This window comes from Octopus sinensis, linkage group LG6, assembly GCF_006345805.1.
Source record: "Octopus sinensis linkage group LG6, ASM634580v1, whole genome shotgun sequence".
Lineage (NCBI taxonomy): Eukaryota > Metazoa > Mollusca > Cephalopoda > Octopoda > Octopodidae > Octopus > Octopus sinensis.
The window spans coordinates 58,411,519-58,428,171 of record NC_043002.1 but is presented as its reverse complement, the minus strand read 5'-3'; the positions used below and the strand labels follow the sequence as shown (position 1 = coordinate 58,428,171).

The following is a 16,653-nucleotide window of genomic DNA, read 5'->3' as shown; positions in this document are numbered from 1 at the left end:
AACTATCCAGCCTATACCAGCATGGAAAAGACATTAACCCTCTCACACCTGGGCCTCCTGTCTAACCTGGGATCCTGAGCAACAAAAATAAAATAAATAGTTGCAGATGCACTCAAGAGTAACGATTGCAGGCAAACTTAATGGACAGAATCACAAAACAATTCAGGAGAATAACAATAATAGGCCTACCTCCTTTCAACTTCTTCATTTATTCACCCAAATCTCTATTTTACTCCTCTCAGTTTGATGGTTTGCATAACAGTAAACTCTTCATCCAAAGAATAAATATCATCAATAATTTCCTGAACTGTAACGAGTCTAAGCCTTTCTCGTTTACCAGACGAAGTGCAGGGTTCCATACACATTCATTTCATTGCAAAAAAAAAATCCATGTTTTCTTTTAATTAAAAGCAAAAGTAAAAAGCAGCTGTTGTGGATACAATTAACAATGAGTCTTAACCCTTTCGTTACCAACCCGGCTGAAACCGGCTTTGGCTCTGTGTACAAATGTCTTGTTTTCATGAGTTTTGAATTAAAATCTTCCACTAAACTTTAGTCACAATTTATGTTCCCAACACTAGCTTAATGATAACTAAGTAATTTTACTAAATTCTTTGTTATATTTAAAGTAACTGAAAGAAACACAGAGCATCTCAAAATAAATACAGTAACGAAAGGGTTAAACACATTGACTACAAAGCTGCAATATGATTGGCTGTCTATTTTGAGTATTTTACATGTATTGTTCATTACCATTTTAATGGGAATCTAGTTGAGATGTCATTTAGGCTATTCCCACTGTACCAAGAACATGGCATGATAGGGTTTGTAGTCACCTGGGAACCCATATTTGGTGGCCACGCATTAGCACAGTTGTGCTGTAGTCACTTCAGCCAATTGGAGCTAGATGTTGTGCGCCATTTTCAATTTGGTTAGTGGAAGGATGCGGGGACAACCAACTCAGAATTTTCTTCATCATGAACAGCTCCTAGTTTCTTGCATCAACTTAGCATTGTGGACACATTTTACAGTCCAGTTCCCTCAACGCAACTGATACCGTGAATAATTCTTTCTTGTCCCATCTAACACAGACCAACTTACCACTTCTAGCTTCTCATTCATGCCTACATAAGTTATTTCAGCTTCTCTGATTCACATACATACCTTACATACACATAAAGGCCTCAACTCTCAATACTTGTCTGCAGTTGGACACTTATCTTTGTTACTACTTAGCAGCACTCATTGAATTAAATAAAGTTTGCTTTGTTATAAATGCACTGCCTTCTGACAATACTTTCTACATACATCATGTTACAACACGAACATGTTACATAAAGGAGACATTCCTTCCAACTTACATTAATGACTCATTACAGGTTAAACAATGATGATGTTGTGGAGTTAAAAACAATAATTACCTGTAGCATGGAAGTATTTAAATGAATTATTGAGGTAAAATCTTGAAGGGAAAATAATGCATGTATAATTCTGTTTCCATCTCCAGTTGTATTCATCTCATGTGCAAAGTATATTTTATTATTATTATCTCACTTTTAAGGTGGTGAGCTGGCAGAAACATTAGCACGCCAAGCAACATTCTTAGTGGTATTTTGTCTGTCTTCATGTTCTGAGTTCAAATTCTGTCGAGGTCAACTTTGCCTTCCATCCTTTTGGGGTCAATAAATTAAGTACCTGTTACACACTGGAGGTCAATCTAATCAACTAGCCTCCTCCCCCAACAATTTCAGGCCTTGTGCCTAGCATACTTTTGCTGTACTGGTTTATTCTAACCTCACAGCCAAATGTTTAGCATCAGGGAGACCTGCAGCTGTCTAAAATTAATTGGAAGAGAAAGATAATTAATTGGAAGAGAAAGATAATTAATTGGAAGAGAAAGATAATTAATTGGAAGAAAAAGATAATTAATTAGAAGAGAAAGATAGTTCTATCTGGAATACAACCTTCAGTTATTGTCTGTTTATGTTGCAAATTTACTTTGCAAAGGTAATGAATACTCTGTGATTTCATCTTCACTTTGTCTCTGAATTTCTTGCTTTTTTAGCTATGTAAAAGAAACAGCGCCATTGGTTCTTTTTGACCATCCCTCCATTTTCTCTGTCCACTATTTCTTGGATGGTCATGGAAGGAAAATCCTCACACACCTCCTCCATAGAGTCTTGTAAGAAGTACCTGCCATTACAATTTCCAGTTACATTCCCAAGCATGACCAACTGAGGTTATGGATATTATCCAACCCTCTTGATCCTGGTCTACCCTTAGGTTTCCCCCTGTGGTTGGCTTAGCTTGACTTGAAGAGTCCATCTTATGATTCTTTTCAGCAATATTCCAATCACATCAATAGTATTGGAGTTGTGACCTCTCAATGTGGAGACGCAAAGACACTCTTTCATCTCTGAGCTGTGCACCCTGTTGGGTAACATTACTCCAAAGAAGTATGGCAAAATTGTAATGCCCGTAAGCACATATCCTTGATTGTAGCATGTAGTGTATGGCATGTCAGCATTATGCATTTTGTTTTCCCTTGTTTTAGATGAAAATTACAGTGAATTTGATATAGCTTGCTTGACCAATCTTGGAGAATTAAGAATCTACACTCTACCAAGTCTTCGGTTACAGCTGGCAGAAAATTCCATTAAGAAAGAGGACCTAAAGTAAGTTATAGTCTTCATTTTTTATGATTTCTTTCAGTATGTGAATCAACATTAGTTCAACAATTCCTACATTATCAAATTCAAGAAAAGCATTATTTATTGGTCATTTACAATTTATTTAAAGGTGAATGGAGTCTGGTGTGTGTGTGTATGTTTGTGTGTGTAAAAGAAAAACATTAATCTCACAGTGCACTCTTTTGCTCAACAGCTGTTTCATTAAGACAAGCATCACCAAATATATAATTACATAATTGTGTACATGATTAATTTAAATTGATTTAAAAACTGTATATACCTAAATTGTCAGTATTGTTGTGTTAATCAGAAAACTGTTACTGGTTTAACTTAATTTAAATTACATTAATTGTATGACAATTATGTAATCATACATTTGGTGGTGTGTCTGTCTTTGTGAAACGGTTGTTGAGCATAAAGTATGAAATGTAAATGAAATTCTTTTATGCTTTTTATTTTAAATATGTTTTAGCCAGTTATGTATATAATAAAAATCTGGTATACATGATTGAGACATAGCAGTATTTAATTAAAACAGCTGCATGGTGTGTGTGTGTGTATGTATATATGCATGCATGTATACACGTTTGTGTATATATGTGAGTGTTGGTCTGTGTCTTCTTGTGCTGACATCATCTGACAGTTGTAAATGATTGTCACTGTTATATAAGCAGTGTCATCCATTTCCAATATTCTGCATAAACGTCTCTGACTATGAAGAAATATTACTTTTCTTGGAAGCAGGTGAGGTTTGGCATCAGGAAAGGCATCTGGTTGTAGAAAATCTGCCTTTATGAATTCCATCCGATCCATGAAAGCATGGAAAAGTGTATGTTAAAAACAATAACCCTGTGTTTTCCATTTTGGTTACTTACCTGTTGTCTTTTTCTTTTTTTTTTTCTTTTCCAGTGGCATTTCATCTTTTATTTTCACAAAGAATGGTCAAGGGTTCCATTTGATCTGTTCGTCTGAGTTTTGCCGAACATCGTTATCAAAACGTTATGTCACACAACCAAACTGCACCATAGAATTGGCAGAGGGAATGCGACCTGAACCAGTTGCTGAGCCTGAAGCTTTGCCAGAAACAGAACAACAGCCTGCAGAACCTTCAGAACAAGTGAATGCCCCATCCACAGAGAACCCTGCTAATGAACTGTAAGATCTGTTTGCTGCTCAATGTTCCCCTAAAATTGTTAGTGGGAGCATGAGTGTTTATTTAAATCCACTTTTCATTAATTTAATACTATTTAAGGTTTCTATTTTTCCTTTTTTTTAACCCTTTGCCTGTCCAAAGCATTTTGACCAATTTGTCCTAAATGTCCTTGCTTGTTTTCAGACTTTTAGTTTCTCTTTGTCTCTTACATTGTGAGTAATATAAAGCTTTCTTTTTATAAGTCCCAAGTTACTCTGGTAGTCAGCAAAAATTGGGAATGTGTATCCTACATGATGCATGGATGCCATGAAAATATGTCATGTGTACCACATGTGATACACAAGACAGGCAAAGGGTTAAATTAACTTAATGGATACATTAAATTTTTTACAAATATTATCAGGTTTAGAGCTTTATATCTCTAAAGAAATTAATTTTGGCTGCATGTGCTAATTTTTCATTTTCAACAAATTAAAAGAATCATAGGGGTTTTCTGTGGGTTTGCAATTCTATCAAATTGTTCTGGGATTTTATTTGGAACGGTATTTCACGTGAGTACATTCGGCCAGAAACTCCTCATTCAGAGCCAATTCTCATTTAGTGGGGTCTTTTTCTTTCATCTCTGAAGAAATATCTGTTTCTTTGGCATCCAACGTGTTGTAATTTGTCATCTCTTGTTTGCTACTAACCCTTTCATGATTAGAAACCCTGAACACTAATACTTCCATTCATAGCACTAATTGATGTGGTTTGTTTATAATGATAGTAGTAACTTGGTTTATTACCTTTAACTCGTTTCAGTCATTAGACTGCGACCATGCTGGGGCACAGCCTTGAAGGATTTTAGCCAAACGAATCAACCCCAGTAATTGTTCTTTTGAAGCCTGGTGCTTGAACTGCTAAGTTCCGAGGATGTTAGCAGCACACCAGAACTAGTTGTCAAGTGGTGGTGGCAGGCAAACACAAAGATGCGCATGTGCATACACACACGCACACACACACACACACACACTCTCACAGGTGCAACAATCTTCTTTCAGTCTATGTGTACCAAACCCACTTACGAGGCTTTGATTGACCTGAGGCTATGGTAGAAGACACTTGCCCAAAGTACCATAGAGTGGAACTGAACCCAAAATCATGAAGTTGGGAAGCAAACGTCTTACGACACAGCCACTCTTGTGCCTATACTGTTGAATTTTTACAGCATTACTGTTCAAAATACTATTCATATTTTAAATCAGTCTGTTCATGAAAGGGTTAATTTTCAGTGAATCATTCTTTCTCTCTCTCTCTGTGTTTCTGTCTCTTTGACTTGGATTTTAAATTGATGTCACATCAAATTCAGTTAAATGGTAAATTTTCAAATTTCACTCCAGTTTGTGAGATGGTGCCATGTGATATCCATTTAAATTTAACAAAAGTAAAAATGTTGAATATTTTTTCTTTTTTTTTTCCATAGTAACTATATAAACCTGTTGTTATAACTGCATGTTTCTATTGTAAACTGTTGTTTCAATGTCACTAATAAGCCAAACTATAACCCTAACTACAACAATTAGCTTCAACTCTTTTAAAATTACGGATGTAATTTATAATTTTATTCTTTATATAACTATTTTGTAGTTTTTAATATTGTGGAAGAAATTGCATGGTTTTTGTCATTTCATTTAGTATAGATTTTGTCCAGTTCTCATTACTCTGTAGGTATTATATATATATATATATTCTATTATGTTTGTATGTGAAGCTTTGTTCCTTTCTCTGTATGGGGATATTACATCTTAGAGATTGCCTGGTATTCCCTTCTCTCCTTTTGGTGTTGTTATTATGCATATATATATATATATATATATATGTGTATGTATGTATGTATATATATATATATAGCCTTTCTCTGCACTTGACCATAAAGATTAAGGGAACTATGCTTCTTAACAAATCAATCACTAATGCTTCTAGAACTTTTCCAACTATTTCCTATCCTCTTAAAGAGTATTACAGGAGCTTGTCCACTCCCCATTCCTCTTTTTTTCTTTATCGTAATTTAATGGCATCTGAAGAATACATAAATGATGAATTACAATAATTGAAGTTTATCTTCTCCACCCAAATAGTTTCTGTTTTGTAGAGGAGGCAGGTGCTGGTCTGAAGGACAGGACCCAGTATATCTGTGGTATCATTGAAAGAGGAGAAAGTAAATAGTGTAATATTTTTCAGCAATCAAGGTCATACTGTAAGATAGGAAAACGAGACCTTCTGAAATCCAAAAGTTCCATAAATTTTGTGAAATTGCCATTAATATTTGCTTAATTTTTGAACAAGGTGATGGAAGTGGTTTTCATACTGTACAGTAAAAAAGAATTTAAAATCCTCATTCTGTGGCTTGTTTTTACCAACACAGTTAAGAACTGGCTGAAGAATTTCCTTCATTTTGATGTTAAATTCCTTGAAATAGAATTCCTGTTCAGTGTATTTTCATGCACTACTTTATAGTAATTAGCTGTTAATCCTTCATTAAAGTGTCTGAAATATTGAAGGCATAAAAGTGAAACTTAAATTATTGTAAAAAGAAAAAAAATGATAAAAGGAGAAAAAGTACAGTGTTTGATTAATTTCATTGGTTGATTAGGTGGCTTAATTTAATATAAAGTGACAAATTTAAAGACTTACAATTATAGCACTGCCTAAGGGCCATCAATTCATTGGGTTATTGGGTCTCGATGCCTCTCTATCGCCATGTTTTCCAGCAGAGAGGGAGAAGCAGAAGGACCGGAAGGCACCGGGACAAATAATGATGTGGCTGAAAATATCGAGGGATTGATTGAGGAAACCCAACACAATGATTCACGGGCTGACACCACCACCACCACCACTGGTGATATCTCTCAAGATAGTATCATAGATGTAGCGTAAGTATTTTGTTAGCCATGGCCAATGCTTGGCTGAAAAAGCAGCATGCAGCATTTTCTTCTCAGTTCTTTTACTGCTCACAAATAGCATTGGTTCTAATCTATCTTAGCTTGACTAATTACTCAACTTACTGGCTGTCAGTTAAATGCATTTAATTAACCTCTCTCTGTTTTCAGCTGTTTTTCCAGTTCTGCTTTTACTCACTTTATCTACTAATTCAATATCACACATTTGTTTATGACAAAAGAAAAAGACAGTAGGAATTTTACTAGTTTAAAATGATTCTTCAAATACATGATTTGTTTTCCACCCCTGCTAGTTGAGCCTTATTTATCAATCGGAAATCTATTCATTTATTTATTTTTGTATCTAATATTCACCTGCACACTTTCTTTTATGCACTCCAGTTTCACCCTATTTTCATAGTTTTACTGCGTTTCATTTGGAATTACAACAATATACCTTCGGTAGATTCAATCTTATCAACACAATTGACCTGGATGATTCCTAAACAATGTTTTATAAAATCATTAAGACCTAAGTAACTCACCTGTTCTACTTTTTGTAATAAAAAATATATATTCAAATTAGGATTGTAGACAGAAAATCTAGTTATGTTGTTCTGAGAGTGTTCTTTTAGGATTAATTAAAGTTCTGTTTTAGGGGCTATAAGGCTCATATCTCATCCTTTTTTCATCATTGTCATCATCATTAAACATCTGCGTTCCATGTTGGTGTGGGTTGGATGTTTTGACAGGATCCTTTGTCCCTCGCCAACACAAGACTGTACTGTTCTCTAGTATCTGCTTTGGCATAATTTCTATGGGTAGATGCTCTTCCTGTTGCCGACTAGTTTACACTGTGTTCTGGGTGTGTTTTTCATGTCACCAACAAGTAAGGTCACCATGCACCTTGGAAAACCCCAAACTCTTTGAGGATTGCTTTACAGAAGGAAACAAGAGGTAAAAGTATGAAAGAAGTAGGGGCCAGAGCAGAAATGGTTTCTTGATGTAGAGGAGTTACATGGCTACTCAGATTTTAGGAAAGCGGGTTGGAATGGTCAGGTGTAACTGAAAAGAGAAAAAAATAACAGATGAGTTATCAGGGTGGATCTCCACTGTTTGATATTTTCCCACCAGTTGTAGCCATGTTATAGTTTTCTCATTTGAGCTCTATGCTAGATCCCTCTGAAGCCCATTTTTTCTCTCTCGAAATCTCTCTCATTCCTGCATGCTGACATTACATAAACAACAGAGCATGTCATTGCCTTGTTTCTTAACCTCTATATTCAGTGCCAATCTCTTGTTATTGCAATTTCTACCCGAGCTTCCCTCATACAGTCTATCCTTTATTTGTAGTGACAATCCCTCTGTTGGTGACAGAGCTAACGCCTCCCTTATCTCTTTGCAACCTCCATGCTTACTCTGGTTGATGTGCTTTTACACAGTTCCCCCTCATTGCTAATTAAGTTACCTAGGTAACAAAGCTATCTATTACATTTATCAAGCTTTTGGGATAATTACAGGAATTCATTTCTTCTTTGATGCTCTCACTGCTAATTGTACTTGTACATTTATTAAATAATGCAATCTTATGCCAGTCTGCTTGATATTCAACTGCTGTGTAGTTTAGAAGTTTGCTCCATTGTTTGCTTCAAGCTTCACTGTTACTCTTAGTTGGTATATTTTAACAAAATAATCTACACATACATTCAAACTAATACTTTGTTATAGTCTCCTAAAACATTAAATACTTAGACCCTGCATTTTACATATATATATATATATATATATATATATATACATACACATTGGTTCTCGTCTCCATTTTGGATTCAAATACCAATGTCAGGTTTGATAATTGTTAAGATTCCAGTTAACGTGAAACCATCAGTAGCCTTGTTTCCCCACTAATATACATGTAATTTTACGTCTGCTCCTCCATGGAAATAGATGGGAGTTCTTCAGGTAGTATTGTTATATGACTTGAGGTCAACCCTTTTAGCTGCCTTTTACAGCATGCAAATTTACAGTGGACATGTTCTGAAAACCAAGATGCATTTGTGTGTGTGTTGTGAGTTTCTGTTTCTCCAGTTTTCTTTCTCCATTCTTTTCTCTCCATCTCTATCTTGTCTCTCAGAAAAAGAGTGAATATTGAAAGTGCTAGATATTTCCCTTTTTTTCCCATCTTCTGAGCGTCAAACTAATTCCAACTCTGTGTTAATTTTTTACCTGGACTTTGTGTTGTATTTTACTTCTTTGCTATAGATGTATATAGCGTGCGTGCATTTGTGTGTATATACAAATACAGATGTTTAGGTGTATGTGTGTTGTGATGAAAAGAAGGGAAAATAATTCTATACCTGAAATACAGTACTGTATAATTTGGTCAATCAGAACGCTGGCATCGGAGCTTTTCATTCACCAGGCATTATATTTCATGCATCGGATTCTTCAACTTACTCTTCTAGATAGATAGATAGATAGATAGAGAAATGTCATCAGGCAAGATGGTGAGTGGGATATTGTGTTCTAATTGGTCAGGACAACTTTTTATGTTGGTGTAATGTTAGCCATCTGGGGTATAGTCTGAGTTAAGGAAGGTAACTATGATTAAAATCATCATTTAACATTTGTTTTCCCAGCTGGTATGCATGTGATGGTTTGACTGGATCTAGCAAGTCAAAAAACTGCACCAAACAACTCTGCTTTAGCATGGTTTCCATGACTGGATATTTTTATTAATGCCAACCACTTTATTGAGTGTACTGGCTGGTTTTTGTTTTTCCTCTCCTCACCTGAGGTCTGATGTAGTATTGAAGAAGGTGGCTTTATGCCAGGTGATGAGAGGTTAAAGTGTGATAGAGGGGCAATAATAACAGGTATTTTGCTGTAGGGAAATATATGATTATCATATATTGAAAAGGAAATGGTGGTGAAGATGGCATTATGCTGAAATTTAATTACGCTATGAAAATATGGTTGATGGGAGATAAATGAAGCTTTTCATAATTAATTAGGCTAATTGTTTGTTAATCCTTCATTGTTCCTATCTGTGTATTTGTATGTATGATTATAAAAGTGTATTTAGTTTATCGGCTACAGACAAGTGTTCTCTATATAGAATACACTTCGAAGTGCTCAAGAGATTTGAACTTGAGCCGGTAGAGGAGTAAATGTAAGGACAAGCTAGTTAGGCAAGTCGATTTATGCAGAATATTAAATACATTTAATATAAAAAAATGTACATAGGATGAAAAATTATCTGACTTATACAGAACATAAATAATATGGGTTGAGTTTTACGAATCCAACAGCTGTTTCCGAGGGCTTGGTTGTCCAGAATAATGATAGTTACTTGAATCCATTATCAAATAACACCGCCTCTGTCTTCAGGGGAGAATTTTACATTTTGAGGTGTTGACAGGATGGAGTTTTTAAGATGTAAAGGTGTTTTTGAATGAGGTGAAATGAGACAGGGATGCAATAAATGAATGAATAACTTAAAATAATAAAATGACATCTTCTACATGTTTCAATCGCTAGACTGTGGCCATGCTGGGGCACTTCCTTGAAGAACTTTTAATCATATAAATCGACCCCAGTATATATATTTGACAACCTGATGCTTACTTTGTTGATCCCTTTTACCAAATTGCTAACTTACAGGAACATAAACACAGCATGTGGTTGGAAAGCAAACTTCTTACCACACACCCACACCCGTGCCTTTGATAAATTAATTCTAACAATTTATATTTCCTTCGTTTATAGCTAGCAACAAATAACTCTCAGTTCTTATATTATACTAATGAGTCTTGCCTTCTGTTAGCTTTTTAACGATCATCCCTAGCTGAAGTAGTTAACATAACAATTGGTAAAATGTAATGTCCTTGACTGTGGGTTTTCAGTTAACCTGATTTATTGTATTTCTGGTAAAGGGAGTATCTGTAGCTTGTTGCAGAACAAACATAACAAGGGACTACTGTTCAAAAAGTACCTTGATGACATCCTTATCAACAAAGTATCTTCTGCTCATACCCACAAGCTGTGTTTCCTCAGTTTTTGTTTACCAAATTTATATGACATGGTATTGTGAACTGAGGCTAAGGTAGAAGATACTTGTTCAAAGTTCTGTGCCATAGGATGGAACTTATAACCACAAAACCATTTTTGCACTCTTAAGCATATAGCCATTCTTTGACTATATCCTAATTTAGTTATATACTGAGGGAAACCATAATGTGTATGTGTGTTGGGCATTTTAAATCTTGTTTAAAAGTAATTTTTGAGTCTTATGGTTGTATTTGTGTGCATGAATTTATCATTGTCATCACTTAATATCCATGATGATGATGATGAAGAGGAGGAGGATGAAATAATGTCCGTGTATGCATGTGCACTGACTCTTCTGCTCTATATATGTCAGACTTAGACATTGTCCAGGGCCCTTAGGATCGATGTGAACTCCTTTGGTGTTCGGCCACTCTGCAGAATTATGGGTTACCACCAGTTGGATTTCATATCCAACAAATGACTCAGAAACTGAGATGTGTTGTGTTGCTTGTAGGACTTGGGGTCACCAAATCAGAGTGTTTGGCCATGTTACTCAATTTTCTGTGTCAGACCCTGCTAACCATTTTCTTATCATTGAGGATCCGGCTGGGTTGGCGGTTTGTGTTGGTCGACCACATGCCACATGGTCACGGCAGATGAGGAGGTATCTCGCCGAGAAAGGACCCTGCTTGACAGGTTGCCCAGGAGGACCTGGGAATATATTGACAAATGGTGAATACAGCAAGGCACTGCAATAGCACCATGGCCCCACACTTTATGCTTAGATAAAATACTTTGTAAATGATTCCAGTGAATGTTGAGTTTTAAACTCTATTTCAAGCCTTTAGTCTGAGCCAGTAAATCTATTAATGAAAGATTTGGATCTCCCCCTGCCGTTAAATTCTATTTCCTAAACATTTAAGGTTTCAAGTTTACATAAGAAACCATCATCATTATTGTTATTATTGTTGTTAAGGCAGTGGCAAGTTGGTAGGAATGCTAGCATACTGCACAGAATGCTTTGTGGCATTTCATTCATCTTCATGCTGTGAGTCCAAATTCTATCAAGGCTGACTTTGCTTTTCATCCCTTCAGGGTCAATAAAATAATTACCAGTTGCGTACTGGGGTTGATCTAATTGACTTAACCCCCCCCCCATTGCTGACCTTGTGCTAAAATTTGAAATTATTATTCTGGTTTCTGTGTCGGTGTTAGATAAAGAGCACCATTTGACCGTGGTCGATGCCAGCTCCTCTGGCCCCTGTGCCGGTGGCACGTAAAAAGCACCCACTACACTCTCAGAGTGGTTGGTGTTAGGAAGGGCATCCAGCTATAGAAACACTACCAGACCAGATTGTTGCCTGGTGCAGCCTTCTGACTTCCCAGACCCCAGTCGAACCATCCAACCCATGCCAGTATGGAATATGGACGTTAAACAATGATGATGATAAAGGCAATGAGCTGCCAGAAATGTTTGCACACTGGATAAAATGCTTAGTAGTGTTTTGTCCATCTTTACATTCTGTGCTCATTTTCTGCCAAAGTCATATTTGCCCTTCATCCCTTTGGGGGTCAATCAAATAAGTACCAGTTGAACAAAAATTCCAGGCCTTATGCCTAAAGTTGAGAGGATTATTATTATTATTGAGTGAGAGAACAGTGCATGCCATCGAAGTGACACTGGGGTAAAATATACAAAGCCCAGTATACCCATCATGACTACCCGTCTGATAAGGGTACACCAGGCACATGCATCACAACCATATGTGCATGAGATGGTGATCTCATATCAAGATAAACAGCACATGACCTTGCAGGTGGGACCCAGATAGAATTTTCTTCTGATTGAGTAACCCATCCCGCTCAAAAGTTCACTGAATAAGGATTGTTTAAGGTTGTTGAACGAACCACCGACGTTTCCAAAGGGGAATTAGCCAAACCTCTAAGAATACCTTTTAACACACAGCTATGATGCTTCCCCACTACTTTTGCTCGTGATCAGAGATGCACATATCGTCAGCCACTAAGGAGCATGGTCAACTGGTTATGGTCAAACAACTGACAAGCAAATCTGTGGTATTGAGCAGAATATTTGCTGTAGCCTATCTTTGATTATTATTATTATCATTATTGCAGTTAAGGTGAGCTGGCAGATTTGTTAGCACATTGAGTAAAATGCTTAGTGGTATTTCATCTGCTGCTACATTCTGAGTTCAAATTCCACCGAGGTCCAACTTTGCCTTTTATTCTTTCGGGTGGCTGGTAAATTATGTACCAGTATAACACTGGGGTTGATGTAATCGACCAGTCCCCTCCCCCTAAATTTTAGGCCTTTTGCCTACAGTAGAAAGGATTATCATCATTATTATTATTATTATGGCTGTCAAGGTGACAAGCTGACAGTTAAGGTGGCAAGCTGGCAGAATACTTAGCAATTTTTCTCCCGACTCTTTACATTCCAAGTTCAAATCATGCCATGGCCAACTTTGACATTTATCTCCCTGGGATCAGTAAAATAAATAGCAGTCAAGTACTGAGATCAATATAACGAATGTAACCCTTCCCTCTAAAATTTGAAAACGATATAAAGGACAGAATCGGTTGAGCAACAGAAAATGCTTTGCAACAATTCTCTTTACATTTTGAGTTCAATCCTGCCAAGGTCAACTTTGCATTCTATCCTCCTGGGGTCATTAAGATAGGTAACAGTCAAGTACTGGGAGTTAATACAGTCAACTAGCCCCCTCCCCCATCGCTCCACCAATTTCAGGCCTTGTGCCTATAAATAGAAAGAATTATTATTGTTATATTTCCTTTACCCAAACTTTGCATGTTTTTTGCTTGTTTTATGTTGTTCGTTTTAATTTTTGCTCGTTATGCTCGTTATGCCTGTTCACTGTTGTTGTTTTTTTTTTCACCTTTGAAACATAATTACATTTGTCTTCTCCCATTTTATTCAGCTGTTTTGATTTTTTTTTTTTGTATTTTGCCCATGCAACTGTTGACCCGTTAGCGTTCAGAATATTCTGTCGAATGTAATGCTTATTTATAATAATCCACATTGTTTTGAATTAATCACACATTATCTTGTAGCTTCAAGATTGCAATGGTGTGTTTGTATATTTTTTTAGAATGACATTGTAGGGTAGGTGTGAGAGTTTGGATCTGGTCAGTCTTAACATAAAGCAGGTAGAACATTTCAGCTTGGATATGGCTGGATTAAAAGCTACAGGGTTTAAAATAAAATAAAAAACTCAAGCCCTGCCATATAGTAATGAAAGATTAATGTAAATTAGGATTAAAATATAAAATTTTGTGTTTCAAAAACAATTTCTTTGTTCTTTTGTGTCACTACTGCTTTCAGGAAATATTTAAAGAAATTTAATGAGAATATTTAACTGATTTGATAAAAGACAATAAAATTTCAGTGAAATTATGTTGATACAGTTGGAATATTTAATATGAAATGTGTATTTCCTGAATACTAAATAATATTTGGCTGGGAATTAGTGTGTTTTAGCCTTAAATTACCTATGCTCTTCCAGATTCAGTTTGTTATTAATCCAAGACCCTTAATGCTCAAAATTGTTTCAGGTATTTATTGATCCTTTTAGATCAGTGGTTCCCAAACTTTTCACAACCATGAGTTTTCCCATGGACCCCAGGATATCGAAAGGTCTGTCTGCTTAACATGTTCACTCACAGACTCCCAGTAGTACGTTTGTGGACCGCAGGTTGTGAACCAGTGCCTTAGGTTGTGGCTTAAACATCCCAAGGATCAATATCAACCACTTTACGAACCCATTTTAATTGACATTCCAACTGTACACAGGATTATGTTTCAGTTAGCCATAGCTTTCACCTGAATCTTAGGCAACCTTCCTGCATTGATATGCTTCTGGTATTTTCTTTTGCAGACAGATTGTCATTTTGTGCATATACCGTATATTGAATTGCGTTTTCAAATTCCTTGGTGCTTAACTGTTTTTGTTACCATATTTCTGTTGGAATACATTTCCTTTGTTCTAATTAATTTTGAAAATAACGAAGAATTTAGTAAAATAAATAATAATTATTACTAAGTTGCTGCTTGGACCATAAATTAGCATGAAATGTAATTGGAAAGTTGGTATCAAAAGGGTTAACATGGTGTGCCCATGTGGTAAGAAGTTTGCTTCTCAGCCACATGGTTCCTGTTTCAGTCCCACTGTGTGGCACCTTGGGCAAGTGTTTTCTGCTATAACCTTGGGCCAACCAAAGCTTTGTGAGTGAATTTGGTAGGCAAAAACTTAAAGAAGCCTTTTGCATATACATACATACGTGTGTACGTAACACTATGTTAGCATGGAAAGCGGATGTAAAACGATGATGAGAAATTAGGCTTCTCAAAAGCAGAAAGGAGAAAGCTAATTCGAAGACTACAGATCCAATCCATCACTGGAACTGTAAAAATCTGCAAAACTTCCCAGAAGTTTATCATTTAAATATATATGAGCATGTGAAGACATGCGACTATATGCATGAGAATACATACATAAAACAAAACATACAAATCAGCGCATATCCATACATACAAACAAAAATACTTTGTTGTTGATGTTGAAATTCCAATGAAGGAGCCTTGGATCTAGGTTAGAAATTGGCTTTTTCTCTGTTGGCATGAAAACTTGAAATAAAACTAAATAATTACATACATACATACATACATGCATGTTTTTGTATCTGTGTTCACCTCCCAACCCTGCTTGACAACCAGTGTTGGTGTGTTTACATCCCTGACACTTAGTGGTTTGACAGAAAAGTCCAAAAGAATAAGTACCAGTTTTTTTTGTTTTTTTAAATAAAGAAAAAAGGTACTAGGGTCAATTTGTCTGGCTAAAGCTCCTCCAGGTGGTGCCCCAGCATGGAGCACTGCTTTTCTGTCTGGTGCAAAACTGCAGTGGTTGTTATGTACCAGGTAGAAAGATTGTAGACTTTAACTGGGCCTCATAGTCAATTGTACCACTTATGTGCTGAAGAAAAGGCACCAAACTAACTCATCATTATCGTTTAACATCCGTTTTCTATGCTGGCATGGGTTGGACAGCAATTGATGTCTGGCACGTCCAAGAGTGTAGTGGGTCCTTTTTATATTCCACCGGCACGGGAGCCAGTCAGGCGGCCCTGGCATCGATCACATTCGGATAGTACTTTTGACATGCTACCAACATGGGAGCCAGTCAGGTGGTCCTGGCATCAAGCACATTCAGATAGTGCTTTTTACTTGCGACCAGCACAGGAGCCAGTCAGGCGGCCCTGGCATCGACCACGTTTGGATGGTGCTTTTTACGATGCGAAATAATTGCTGGGGTGCATTCAGAACAGCAAGAATCCAAACTGTAACATATCTTGTCTTTTACTTGTTTTAGTCATTAGATAGCGACCCTGCTGTGGCACCACTTGAAGAAGTTTAATCTAATGAGTCAACCCCAGTACTTACTTTTTCTGAAGCCTGGTATTTATTCTTTAGGTCTCTTTTGTTGAACCTTTATATTACAAGGACATAAACACACCAACACCAGTTGCAAGTGGTTGGGGACAGACACTGACATAAACACACGTACACACACACACACACACACACACACGTGTGCTCGTGCACATGGTGGGCTTTCAGTTTCCATCTACCAAGTCCACTGGCCTAGGGTGCCATGAAGTGGGACTGACCTCAGAACCATGTGGTTGGGAAGCAAGCATTTGACTACATAACCATGCAGATTTAAATGTTGATACCTGATAGCTGTTGTTTTTCACCGTTGGACAACACTCCCGCCTTTCAAACAATGCTTGTTCTGTCATTTGT

General features: G+C 36.6%; 1 protein-coding gene across 6 annotated transcripts in view; it reads left to right on the top strand.

Annotated features, from left to right (window-relative positions):
• LOC115212788 (LLGL scribble cell polarity complex component 2) overlaps window positions 1–16,653 on the top strand; it is a 160,070-nt gene that overhangs the window by 108,918 nt on the left and 34,499 nt on the right. For 3 of the 6 annotated variants that reach the window (XM_029781481.2, XM_029781479.2, XM_029781483.2), the window contains 3 exons: window positions 2,555–2,675; window positions 3,600–3,845; window positions 6,594–6,755. In XM_029781481.2, coding sequence (XP_029637341.1) covers window positions 2,555–2,675; window positions 3,600–3,845; window positions 6,594–6,755 — 529 coding nt within the window. The remainder of the gene's footprint in view (window positions 1–2,554; window positions 2,676–3,599; window positions 3,846–6,593; window positions 6,756–16,653) is intronic. The other 3 variants (XM_029781482.2, XM_029781484.2, XM_029781480.2) reach the window with 2 other exon arrangements.